This window comes from Elgaria multicarinata, chromosome 4, assembly GCF_023053635.1.
Source record: "Elgaria multicarinata webbii isolate HBS135686 ecotype San Diego chromosome 4, rElgMul1.1.pri, whole genome shotgun sequence".
NCBI lineage: Eukaryota > Metazoa > Chordata > Lepidosauria > Squamata > Anguidae > Elgaria > Elgaria multicarinata.
The window spans coordinates 130,227,615-130,240,904 of NC_086174.1; the positions used below are offsets into that span (position 1 = coordinate 130,227,615).

General features: G+C 42.8%; 1 protein-coding gene across 1 annotated transcript in view; it reads right to left on the bottom strand.

The window, feature by feature from the left end:
* Positions 1-7,450: 7,450 nt before the first annotated feature.
* Positions 7,451-13,290, bottom strand: part of NBAS (NBAS subunit of NRZ tethering complex) — a 229,246-nt gene continuing 223,406 nt past the window's right edge. The window contains exon 52 of the mRNA XM_063125180.1: positions 7,451-8,244. Coding sequence (XP_062981250.1) covers positions 7,969-8,244 — 276 coding nt within the window. The 3' untranslated portion in view covers positions 7,451-7,968. The remainder of the gene's footprint in view (positions 8,245-13,290) is intronic.

The window sequence follows — 13,290 nt, forward strand, 5'->3', positions numbered from 1 at the left end:
AACATCAACATAAGACCATACCAGATTAAACCAATCCAACAAGATGTACTAAAGTATCACAGCTGGCTTAAACCAGCATGTGGCAAAAGCCTTCTGATTATGAACACTATCCAGAAGCCTATAAATAACCAGAGGGCTGCTTGGCTTGCCTCTTTGGTCAAGGCGTGGCAATACAGGGGCTAATTAAGACATGCTGAAGCCCAAAGCCATGTCAAGACTCAGAGGTCCCATACCATAAAAATAAAGAGGAAAAGGTGTATTGCATTATAACAGAAAGAGTACTGAAACGGTACCAATCAGCATTAGGGAGTGCTTGTAGTTAAATAGAGTTAGATAGCCTTTTATTATTATTATTATTATTATTATTATTATTATTATTATTATTATTATTATTATTATTATTTATTGCATTTTTATACTGCCCAATAGCTGAAGCTCCCCGGGCGGTTCACAATGCATATAAAAGCACTAATAAAGTACATTGATTTGAACTTCTTTTCAACTGGCTCTGTCTTGTATTTAATTTCTCCAATACTTAATGCTGTGTTGCCACGCTTTTCTCCATATAAGGCAACTCTGCTGTAAGTCACACTAGACTTTCCAACATATTTAAGCCCAAGCGATTTCACTCATAATACATCTTAGTTATCGCCACCATATTTAGAGGCTGCCTCATAATATGAAGCCCTAAGCCATGACTTAGTTGGCTTGTTCCTAAATCCAGTGCTGCATTGCAAAGGAAGCAAAACCAAACCATCAGTGACTTCCTATGGGGATCATGGGAGACCGCATGTCTGGTGTTTGCTGTGAAATCACTATCCTTTGAGTTGGGAAGTGGAAAGCAATGACTGAACAGCAGCTGCACTTGTGGAAAAGTTACTGAACTAGAATCTTTGATTAGAGGGGATATAATCTGAAGTGGGAGGAGAAGAAATATGTATTTCAAAAAAACAGTGAATATTTATATCTTCTGTAAAACCCGCCCGCCCCATGTCTTTTGTGTTGCCTTGAGCTTTTTAAAACTGGGTGAAAATAAATCCTGTTTTCAAATTACATTTTTTGTGCATAATTTGATTCAAATTGTAACCCTGGAAGCAGGATTGTGCAGATACATACATAAATTGCCTACAGTAAAACAAAATAATGTTTATATGTATAATTGGAGCAACTAAGGAGAAGTTTATTTTATCGACTGAGATGCAAATACTTTGTATTCTAAAAAAATGACACCACCTTCAATATCTATAATGAAACATTAAGTAGACACCCCTTTGGGCTGAAAACCAGAATAATATGTGTAATACACACACACACCACCAACAACAATTACAATGTAGAAGTAAAATAAATAAAATGCTCAATTATTCTATATTCTGGATCTTTTCTTTGTATTGAAAGCTTCATGCATGAAGATGGACAGGATCTGTAACTACCAGGCTTGCTTTTAGATAAACCATTAATATTCAGAGGAAGGTCAATAAGCAGTACTTAAGAGAAGCAAACAATATTGTAAAACATGAAGCATAATGATGAGACTAAGTCAAAATGCCACTTGACATTTGTGACACATTTCAGAGGGCCTCTCTAAGGGAGTTGGCCTTGAAATGTGCTTTGATAACATTCTCGAAAGTATGTTCCTACTTATTCCACCACATGGGTCTTTACAGATTACATTATAAATTCTGTGTTCTTTGATGACCTGCTCATCACAATTTCATTCAACCCCAAAGTTCTGCTCTTGGGAAGGCCCAAGATCTAAGCTCTATTGGAATCACCCCTCAAATTTGTTCCATTAATACTGATTTTGGATACCCAGTATTAACACATAAGACCTGTACCACTTCAGCAATGAAGGAAGGAATTGGTAATCTCCTTGAATGATTCAAGGAAGAGACAGAAGCATGACCAATTTTCTCTTGCTCTTCCTACACTCCTGTCCAATGCCTGATTTCTTATGAGGAGATGCATATTCTTTCACCATATTTGGAAACTCTTGACGCCAGAGGGAGATCTTTTCAGTTTCCTAAAGAACTCTGTCTTAGTTCTCTTCCATTGCTGCTAAGTCCTGCCCCAGCTACCAGACTGCATTATTATTATTACATTTATATACCACCCCATAGCCAAACCTTTCTGGGCGATTTACAAAGATTAAAAGACTGTACATTAAAAATCAATATACAAAATTTAAAACCATAAAAACAGCTAACATTTAAAACATGTTTTAAACTCTCAGCCAGGCCAAAGACAGTTTTGAAGTCAGTTTAAACTCAACATATGCTGTTAAATGCTTGGGAGAAAAGAAAAGTCTTGACCTCGTGCCAAAAAGATAACAATGATGGCGCTAGGCAGGCCTCATTGGGAAGATCATTCTGCAATGTGTGAGTGGGGGGCACCACAGAGAAGGCCCTCTTGCATGTCCTAAATGTTGGAAAGTCTGATGTGACCCAGAGCAAAGCTACTTTATACAGAGAAAACTCTGAAGCTGGATGCATGAATGTAAGTGAGCAAAGGCATGTGTTATGGTTACTTGCATCCTTTCTGGAGAGACCACATGGTCCTTGCTGCAGAGGCACAGGAAGGAGGAGGCGGAAGGACAAAGAAGGGGAGAGAGCAAAAAACAGGAACTGATCAACCTGCAGGATATTCTCTATCACCCCCTAGTTCTTGGAAGCATTTGGAGTTGTTCCTATTATCCAACATGAGATTGATTAGAGATGTTATTACGTTAGGCGGTATGTAAATATTAAAAATAGTGCTGGGCCGAATCCTGCCCCACCCCTTTCTCCCTGTGAAAGAGGCATTGTTTTCAGCATTTGGGGTGGGGGGGAATGAAAACTCAGGCGAAAGAGGCTGGGAGAGGTGAGAATTTTGGAGAATTTTCTCCTTGGGGAGGGGAACAGGGTTTACAGATACCTTTTTAAAGTGTAGCCAGTTGCTGAGGGGCCTTCTTATTATTTTAGTTTTTCCAACAAAACAAAACAAAACCCACAACCCTGCTTCTCTTGGCATTTGGAGGAGCCCGGCTATTCTTAGTTAATACCTATTGGAGACCATGCAACCTGTTCCTCCAATAAGCACTCAGGAAGAACTCCTCGGCTCCTGAAAATGCCAACGGTGTTTGGAAAACCCAAAAAGAAAGAAGACACCTCAAGAACTGGCTACATTTAACCTGTCCCCTCCCCAAGGAGAAAATTCTCTGAAAGTCTGTTTATTTATTTATTTATTTTATTTATTTAAAGTCTCACCTCTCTCAACCTCTTTTGCCTGAGTTTTCATTTTTTCATCCCACCCACCCCACAAAATGGCAAAAATGGAATGGTTTAAATTTTCAGCCCAGCACTATTACAAATTATTAAATCAATAAATCAGGGGTAAGCAATCTGGTGTCTGGTCCAGATGCCCTTCAGGTTGGACTGTGGATTTCAGCTCCCATGTCCATATTGGCTGAGGCTTATGGGAAATATAATGCAAAACATTTGATGGGTGCCAGGCCCTACATTATTGAGATTTTACTGTTGGAAACCACCTTAGGTACAACTGTTGGGGGAAAAGGAGGTATGAAAACATGTTTATAAGCGGTTACCATTTTTTGTATTTTATTGTGTTTAATTCCATATATATTGGATAACCTGAACTTTTGCACAACCCATTTTGCTTCCAAGGAACTCCTCACTCTTTCATATTGCATTTTTGTTGTTGTTGCTTGGAACCTAATGCACCAACAGTTGCCATACTTGACAATAACGTGCTCACAATAACATAAGCACATGAAAACAGACCTTCCAGTTTCATGAGCACAACTGGGTGTTGTTGTTGTTGTTTTTAAAAAGTTGCTGTTCAATTTTTTTATACAGTTCGGAATCTGGACCTAATTCCAGCTCCTCTCAGATTCTTACCTTTATATCTTCTTGCCAAGCACTGGGCAGATGGTGCGCCTCTCTTCGTTACAATCACTCTCAGGTTTCATTCCCCAGATTGTGGTCTCTCATTTAGTTGACATCCTTATGTTTATTTCTTTGCAGCATTACTTTATTTTTAAACACTATACATCTGTTTTGCCAATTACAATAAATAATGTAGATGCACAAGAGGGAGATAAAACCATCCACGGATCATGCAATTGTCTCCTTACTGTGCTTTATAAACAGCTCTGGGCTGTATTCAAAACAACACAACCACATATGGAAGTAGCCTGTTGCCTGGGGAAGAGCAAGGAGGAAAATCTATGCCAATGGAAAAACACTGGCACCACACAGGATGCAGTTTGACCATTTTAGCTTCTAGTTAAATGGATGGAACCTAGCTATAGGATAGAATCTTTGTGATTCCAGGTGACTTCTACATTGCAGACCACCAGGCAGTCATGAATTTAAGGAATATATTGTGATCTCAGATTTTCACGTGATGCACCAAGTCCTTCTGATTCAGAAAGCTGTTAAGGTTCAATAGCATTGATTTAACTAGCAGTTTTGAATAATTTCTGCATCTGCAGCCCATGTTTTATTATGTTTGTGTTTTCTTAGAGAGGGGTGGAAAACTTGTGGCCCTTCAGATGATTTGGCCTGCAAGTCAGGCGTAGCCGGCATAGCCAATGTTGAGGGATGTTCTAGGTCAAAACATCTTAAGGGTCACCCCTCATCTAAGTGAGCAAACAGAGGTTTGGATTGAGGGCAGATGTACCACAGATTCACATCAAACACCTACCAAAGTAAAATACTATTCATATTGTGCTGGCCCTTTCTCCTCACCCATGCCCGATTCGTTCCATGCCACATCCAGGGAGGAGCAAGGTATCGGTTTTGATCATTTAGTTTGCTCACTTGAATAGGTGGTGCTGATGTACGAAATATCTGGGCACGTGCTTCCTTTTTCTCACTGGAGATGTCCTACAAATCCAGTCCAGCACAAAAACACCAAACTGAATGCCTGTGAAGTTGCTGTAGATTCATGTCCTAATCATCGAATGGATAACATCTGTTTCTCGTTCATCCTCAAAACCATTTTGAGAGGCCACTCTGGTCCTCTCTTTACGGAGAAGCCAAAGGTAAGGATTCCTCAAGATGCTTATCAAGACGGGTCTGAAAAGCTCAAGTGCAATTGTCCCATGTTTTTTTCTGCCAAGTGGATCATGAGCAAGGGTGGTTATGAGTATCAAATTCAGCTAAGCAGAATTGGACTATTGCTATCCACCCTCCCCACCTGTTGTTAAAAGTCTTCTGCGGTGATTGAAATGACTTTATGGTTGCATTGGCTTGATTGTAGATCACTGTGAGATATCTTGTAGGCAGCATGGTGATTAATATTTTATAACACTATAAAATTAGGTGATTTGTCCCCAGGCGCTATTCCTGAGACAATCCAGAGATGCTCGTCAGTTGAAAGGCAGATTGGGGAATAGGGATTTAGCCAGTGTTGGATGGGTTTACACCACCCTTGAAGGCTCAGGTATGTAGTTTGGACCTACTCCTAGATTCAGGCCTGAGTTAGCTAAGGCTCATGTGCCAACTGTGCCCATTCCTGGAGATGTCACAGATGGCCATGGTGACGCATGCCTTAGTCATCTTCTGTCCAGTCTACAGTAATAAGCTCTACATGGAGCTGCCTTTGAAAAATGTTTGGAAATTTCAGCTGGTCCAGAAGGCTGCAGCCAGACTATTGACTAGAGCCAGTTATAAGGTGCAGATGAATCCCTTGCTACGACAGCTCCAGTGGTCTGTTTCCAGGCATAATTCAGAGTGTTGGTTATGGCCTATAAAGCCCCATACAGCTTGGGACCACTCCATTTGAAAGACTCCATTGTCTCACACAAGCTTATCTGGGCTTTAGGGAGAAGCCCTTCTCTCTGTCCAATCACCATCAGAGGCATGTTTGGCAAGAATGTGAGGGGGTCTTCTTTGTGACTGCTCCCAGGCTCTGGAACTCAGTGCTAAGGGAAACAAGGCTAGCTTCATCACTGTTGTTGTTCTACCAGCAGGCCAACATGTTTTTATGCAGACATGGGGGGTATCTACCCAGCGTCGTGAAGGCGCTTGCGTGCGCCTCCAGTGCGCCCCAAAACTCATTGTGTAGATCCTGCCCTACCTGGCCAGAAGAGGCGGCGGCGGAGGAGGAGGAGGCGGCCCCGCATCGCCCCTCACGGGGACAGGGTGAAAAGTTTCCGCTGAGCTCTCCGACCCAGGTGGCTCTTTCGCTGGCAGCAGGAGGCCGGCAGGGAGGTGGGCGGCGGCGGCAAGGACTCCCCAGCAAAGCCGCCGAGCCTGGAAACTTTTTGCCCCGTCCCCATGAGGGGCGATGCGGGGCCTCCTCCTCCTCCTCCTCCTCCTCCTCTGGCCAGGTAGGGCAGGATCTACACAATGAGTTTCGGGACGCACTGGAGGAGCACGCAAGCGCCTTCACGACGCTGGGTAGATCCCCCCAGGCTTTGATCTTTTAATTTGTTTGCTGAAGTAGCAGTAACCCAGGGTTACTGTGGGAAAAATCCATCCTGCTGGGGTCTACAAAAAGGCCCTGCCCTCTTTCTCTGTCCCCACCCCCTTTCCCCCCAAGTGCCTATCATTTGGTGATTTCCTGGGTTTTGCTCCATCCTCCCCCCCCTCGCATTTCTAAAATGTTTCAATGCCTCTCCTAGTTCATAAGTATTCCAGTGTGTGTGGTGTGTGTGTTAAAGGATCTCCTACTTTTATGTGCTGGCCCATTCCATATAGTATTTGTATATTCTCACCTTGGAGGTACTACACAGCTGTCTGTTTACTGCATACATTTGGGCTGACACTCTGGGTAAAGAGCCTTTTAAACATGATGCCTCCTGTGTGGTATGGTTTGATGGTATGTTGTTTGGCAAGACCCAGCATCTGGGACCAAATGTTTAAACTGGCCCTTGCATCCTTTAATTTTAGGTCAACCAAGTTTAATTCCGAATTTATACATTTTTTAGACTATTTTCCAAAAAACACCCCACCAAGACAAGGCTCAAATGCTTAAAAAAGCTTAAAGCCCCTAATGCACAAATGCACTTCAATGCATAAGTGCATGAAAACAAGTGTGTGGAGGCTGTGACAATTTCCCGGGTGGTTCGAACGGATCCCACCATTCCATTGCAATCCTTTCTTTTTCTGCACATTGTGATTGCATGCTGGTTTTTTTTTTTTTTTAAAAAAGAAGCATGGGAACCACTCACACAAATTTTTTAAAACCCCAATAAATATATAGATATGTTTTCCCTTCCACCTATGAACAGAAATAGATCTATTACTGCTCTCATGGCAAATAAATATATTCCCCTCTAAAGAAAGCAGAAATGGTCACTTATTCCAAGAGATCTAATCATACAGGACAGTGATGACCTGAGCCAAGCCTTCCGAGAATGTACAGAAACTTGCATTACGCTCGACATTATCCAAACGTTCCTGTCTTTTTAGGGAAAGTAGCCATATAACGAAAGAAACGCAAGCTGGTTGAAATGAAAGCCTTTAATTAATTCAAACAAAGGAATTCAATTTGAAGTAACTTCCAAACAGTGTGACATACAAACTCTTTAAGATTCTTTAAATGTATTTCCAGACCTTTCCCTTTGAAGTGAGGTTATTAGTCCTAAACTTCCAGTTATATTTATGCTTTTACACTGGAGATGAAGGTGTGTCATACAAACATTGTTCATTATGACACGATCTGAAAAATGTTTATTTACCAAGATATCCATCAATATCCATATACTGAATGCACTTCATTCTTCTGACGTGGGCTATTCCTACCCATATGGCAAGAGCTACTGATGGGACGGAAGACACTGCAAGGAAATATTTAAGTATGCACAGTGTTAGGAATTTATGCAATGCTAAGCTGCGATGATTAGCCTGAAGCCTATACTTTCATACAATGTCTCTTCGGCAAGATTTCCATCTGAAACTGGGGCAGCCGGAGCGGGATATTTCGTTCAGGCACCAAGCGTAACTGGAAACGCTCTGCCATTTAAATCCAGTGCCTAACAGCACTGAGGGCTGCACCAAAGGTTTGGAGTGCAGGATGAGTCCCTTTATAGGCCATCAGGAGAGAGCCTGCCTCTGCAGGGAAGCCTGCTTCATTCAGCTGCTTTGCAATTTCTCCTACATCCCAGCGTCCCTCCTCTTGCTTGGCCAGCAAATGGTTAACCAGGTGAGCATAAAAGACAGCGGAGGTGCACTTCACCACTAATTTCTCATCCAGAAGCAAAGAAAGAAGTTCGGAATCACAGTTGGAAGCATCAACCTACACAGAAGAGAGAGGGAGAGAGAGAGAAAATGCACACAACTAATATTACTAAAAATAGTTGTTTTAAATGGATATTGTTGTTTTTATGCTTTTGATGGTTTTAAATTTTTGTATATTTGTTTTGAACGTTCACTGATTTTAACCTTTGTAACCACCCAGAGAGCTTCAGCTATGGGGTGGTATATAAATGTAATAAATAAATAAATAAATAAATAAATAAATAAATACCCAGTACAATTTTAATTTTGAAGCAGGGCTGGTCTGTTCTCTTGTTTGTAATGAGACTAAAAAGTACATAGTACCTAATAACTTTCATAGAAATAATGTTGCCATCTTTTTACAACTGTGCCTTCTAAAATATGCCAAGCATTACTTCCAGGATTTTCAGTGAAATACCTTAGCAATCATACATAAAACCCAGTAATTATGTCTGAAGTATGTTTGGGCCTGATAATATAAATTCATTTTGGGAGCTGAAGCATAAACAGTAATTTGTATGTTATACCTGAAGTGCTCCTTAACATTGGCCAGAGGGACAGAACTTTTGCCCTGTTGGCTATTATAGCTCCTTGCTAAGGGGAAAAGAAGAAAAACAGGCAAGGGTTAGTTTCTACTGAGATTTCCCCTGAAGATGCCATGTGGGTGAAAATGGGCTCAGCTCTTTCCAGAAAATGCTGCACAGTACCTTTTGCATGGTAAGTTAAATGACGGCAAAGGATGAACACTAACACAGTAGCACTGCTGGGATCAGATCAGCGTACAAGTTCAACAGAAAATGTTCAGAAATGCTGGTGACTGAGTACATTCCTATGAAGGCATAGAGAATCTCCACAAACTGATAAATGAGGGATTTTGCACACTCTCCAGTTAATCTGTTCATCTTCAAGTAATGACCTAGAATGCATCAGTTGGGCAGTGTGCATATTAAGCAGCCTTCTTTGCTTGGGGACAATGGACGAAATTTAAATGGAGGCTAAGGATTGGATTCAGAGTTCACATCAGCAGAATTCCATGCACAGGACACTTCTGGAGGAAGACAGAGTTTATATTTGCCAATTCCTACCTTCTGCAGCTCATGTAGCTGCTCTGGACAGTTGGAGGACCTTCTGGACCAGTGTGAGAAGTGGTGTGGAGGACTGTTGGGAGAAGGGGCATCGGTGAAAGTCACCTCCCCTGCTCCTTCATTGGAACTTTACTTGATCTCAGTCCCTTCCACGAACGAAAGGAGACTTTTCATTTATTCAAAGGGAAAGTCTGGATCTAACTTTATGAATATTATCCAAGCAGCATTCTCTGGCATCCATTACACTAATAAGGTTATTGTGTGCAAAACCCTCTTCTGACACTGTAAATCTGGGCACATGCTCCACAACTTCACAACGATGTGAATGTGCATAACATCTGGCGTGCATACACATTGGCAAGTCCAGATGCACCGCTTATGCCCATGCACCTGGAATGAGACCCTTAAATTCAATTTCATCATGAGCTGCTGCCAAAAACAAGAAGGCATCAAGTAGCCAAAAAAACACAACAAGAAGTGACACAAAATAACTATTAGCCTATGATTTGCCACCATTATTTGCAAATTTGATCATTATCTACTGCTCACCTCCAGATTAGTCAAAGTGTAAAAACTGGCTTCAACCTGACAATCTACTTTAAGTACAAGTAAGCAAGCATAAGTGATCTTCAAACTGTGAATCTTATCTGTTGCTAGAATTTATCCAACATTTACTGGAATGGTGAACTGGAAACAAGGCGGGCGTGTTCCAATATGTGTATTCTGCATGTCTTACTTGTTAGCTGATGTAGTAAGGCGCTTTAAGTAGAATACCATGCTGTTTTAATAGCACAAAACACTTCATGCTTTCAACCTCCAGATATAAACTAATAAACAGGCCATTGAAAATACACATCAAAGTCAGCCCACACTTACTCTTCCACAAGTGCAACTCCAGCAGATTACACATTAATTACGCAACTGTGTTTAGCAAGATGAATGACCGCTTGCCTAGTATATTTATGGCACTTGAAGAAGGAAAAGAAAGATAAGATATTGTTGCTCCTCAGCATGTGGCGACATTCTGATTCCTGCCGCAGAAGGCTGAACGATTCATGTGACAGCAGCCAAAGTGCCCTGCGCCTTCCTTGGCTGTCAAAAATGCTTCAATGGCACATGATGACTCAAAGTGAAAATTATTTATTTTAGAACGACAGCCTGCCCTATCATAGTGGGCCTGTGTAGATAATAACAATGGTATATAAAGAAGAATGGATTCCTGGGGGAGGAGGTAGAGTCCTGGGTGACCCTCCCCTGGCAGGAACAGCCGGTTTTGAAGACTTGGGGAGGCAGTGTGAGCTTCCTCTGGAGCTAGGACAAAATGGCCTGCTTCCCAAACTGTGAGCCACTGTAGTCACCACAGCAATGATGGGTGAGTGACACCCTGTCTGAAGGGGGTGATGGCCTTCCCAGACCCCTCATGCCTTAGAAGGGATCTCAACCAGGGATGTGCTCCACTTCTCCTCGAACCGGAGAAGCAGGAGTGGTGTAGCGACGGCGGCAGAGCCAGGTAAGGGACCAAGGGGGAGGGGGTCTTACCTGAGTCCGTCCACGGTCCCGCGGCTGCTTCAATTGAGCCTGAGGACTGGTTGAGGCCTCGGGCTCAGTTGAAGCAGCCGCAGGACCGCGGACGGAGACAGGTAAGGGAGAGGAGGGAGGGGGGTCTTACCTGAGTCTGTCGCGGCCCATCCCAGATTCACTAGAGCCCGCGGCTCAACCAGGAAGTGTAGGCCGCAGTTCCTGGTTGAGCCGCGGGCTCTAGTGAAGCTGGGATGGGCCGCGACAGACACAGGTAAGGGGGAGGAGGGCCTTACCTGATGCCACTCCCCGCCACTGCGGAGCTCCGATTCGGAGCCGGAGCTCCGCAGCGGAGCGGAGTGGCCCCCAGGTGGATTGAGGCGGGGTGGAGCGGGCCTGATCCACAATTTGCGGATCAGCCGCAAAGAGGATCGGGGGTCCGTGCACACCCCTAATCTCAACGTTCATATGCAATGCGCCACACCAACTTTAAACGATGATATTGGAGTCAAGGCTTCTCTGGGCCTCTACCAATGGCTGAAACAAGACTCAGAAAGGAGAAGAAGTATCCAAGCCGTTGCTAACCTGTCCCCTCCATATCTGATGCTTGGGAAGCAGCAAGACCAGTCACTTTTGGAGGACAGTAGGGCGATTCAGGGAGAGCGTGGGGCAATACCCCACAACCATAGCAAACATCCATGTCACACAGGGAATGAAGGGAAATTTTTAAAAGGAAACCAAAAGACAGACCTTTGTGAAGTGTGGAAAGCATCTGATAAAAGGTCTTCATCAACCAGTCAGCAGTCACCCAATTTTAAACAATTATTATCATTTCTATATTTCCCAGAGCCAAAGCTAACTGGGCAGGTTCAAAACAATTAAAACCATAAAGTACAACGTGATGAAACATGAAAGTTTAAAACTTTAAAACTACAGTATAAAATGAAAACCAAAATAAAACCCAGCAGTAATTCAGAGACTTAAAATATAATAACAGAGCCAATGTAGTGTAGTGACTAAAGTGTTGGACTGGGAAATCAGGAGATCCGGGTTCTAGTCCCCACTCGGCCATAATTGCTTACTGGGTGTCTTTGGGCCAGTCACAGACTCTCAGCCCAACCTACCTCACAGGGTTGTTGTTGTGAGGATAAAATGGAGAGGAGGAGGATTATGTACACACCGCCTTGGGTTCCTTGGAGGAAAAAAGGCGGAATATAAATCCAATAATAAATAATAAATAAAACAACAGAAACTGAAACAAACTGGGAAAATAAGCTCTTCACCTTGTAGGTGCTAAGTGAGCCTCTTTGGAGAGCTCATAGCCACCCACCTCACCTCCTTTGGCAGGGGCTCCCAGAGGAGGACAACTGAAGACGATCTTGGGGTCTGCGCAGGTCTACATGGGAGGAGACAATCCTTCAGGTAACTTGGCCCCGAGACGTTTAGGGCTTTGAATGTTAATACCAGAACTTTGAATGGGGCTTGGACATGGACTGGCAGCCAGTGAAGCTGGAAAAGTACTGGTGTAATATGATTGTGTTGTCCAGTCTCTGTTAGCAATCTTGCTGCCCTGTTTTGGGCTGTTTTCAATGGCAGCCCCACGTATAACACCTTGCAGTAATCCAGACAGTTAAAAGTGTCCATTATATGTCAGTAAATCTAGACAGCTTATTATGAAGCCATAAACAATGGAAGCAGCCTCAAATAATGTCATCTCCATTTTCCTTGCAGCAAAGAGTGAGTAATTGCTGTTGAGTCATTTGAAGAGAGGAACCAAGGGTTAAGGCAAAAGCTTTGAAGGAATGATGGGTTTTGAGGTTATCAATGTCAGAGAGGGATGCGGGCGGAGGGGAAAGAGATTTAATGGCTGGTATAATACTCTAAAAGGCTCTCATGATGTCGAGAGCCATTGTCTTTTGATGCTTGCTAATGGACAATTATTTGACAAGCAGTCCACCAACTCAATCATTAGAACAGTGTGGGGGTATAGAAGTACAGGGTATAAGGGCTTGAATTGGGTTGAGGCACTGGGTGCCCTTCTGCTCCTGCTCCTACCTACATGAGTTTGGTGTTGCATGTGACAACCACCAACCCAAATTAAAACACAACAAGGTATGTTTCTCCTCTCACTGTGATCACCCTGATTAAATCCATCTAATATTAACCCTTGATGGTGGCAGTCACATGTAATTCCAAACCCAGGTAAAGGGAGACAGGAGAAAATTTCGCTTTAAGACGTGAGAGGCAGAGAAAAGGGCAGACACAATCCCAGACTGCTCTGGATTCCCAAACTGTAGTTTTGTCATGCATCTGAACTAAAGCACATATTATTTTATTAAGTAAATATGGGTATTTTATTAGGACTACTTTGCGTACAAAAGATGCTGACTCTGATTTCAAACACTATGCTATAGGATGTATAATTCCCTTCCTCGGTATGTAAATAAATCCTACACAATCTT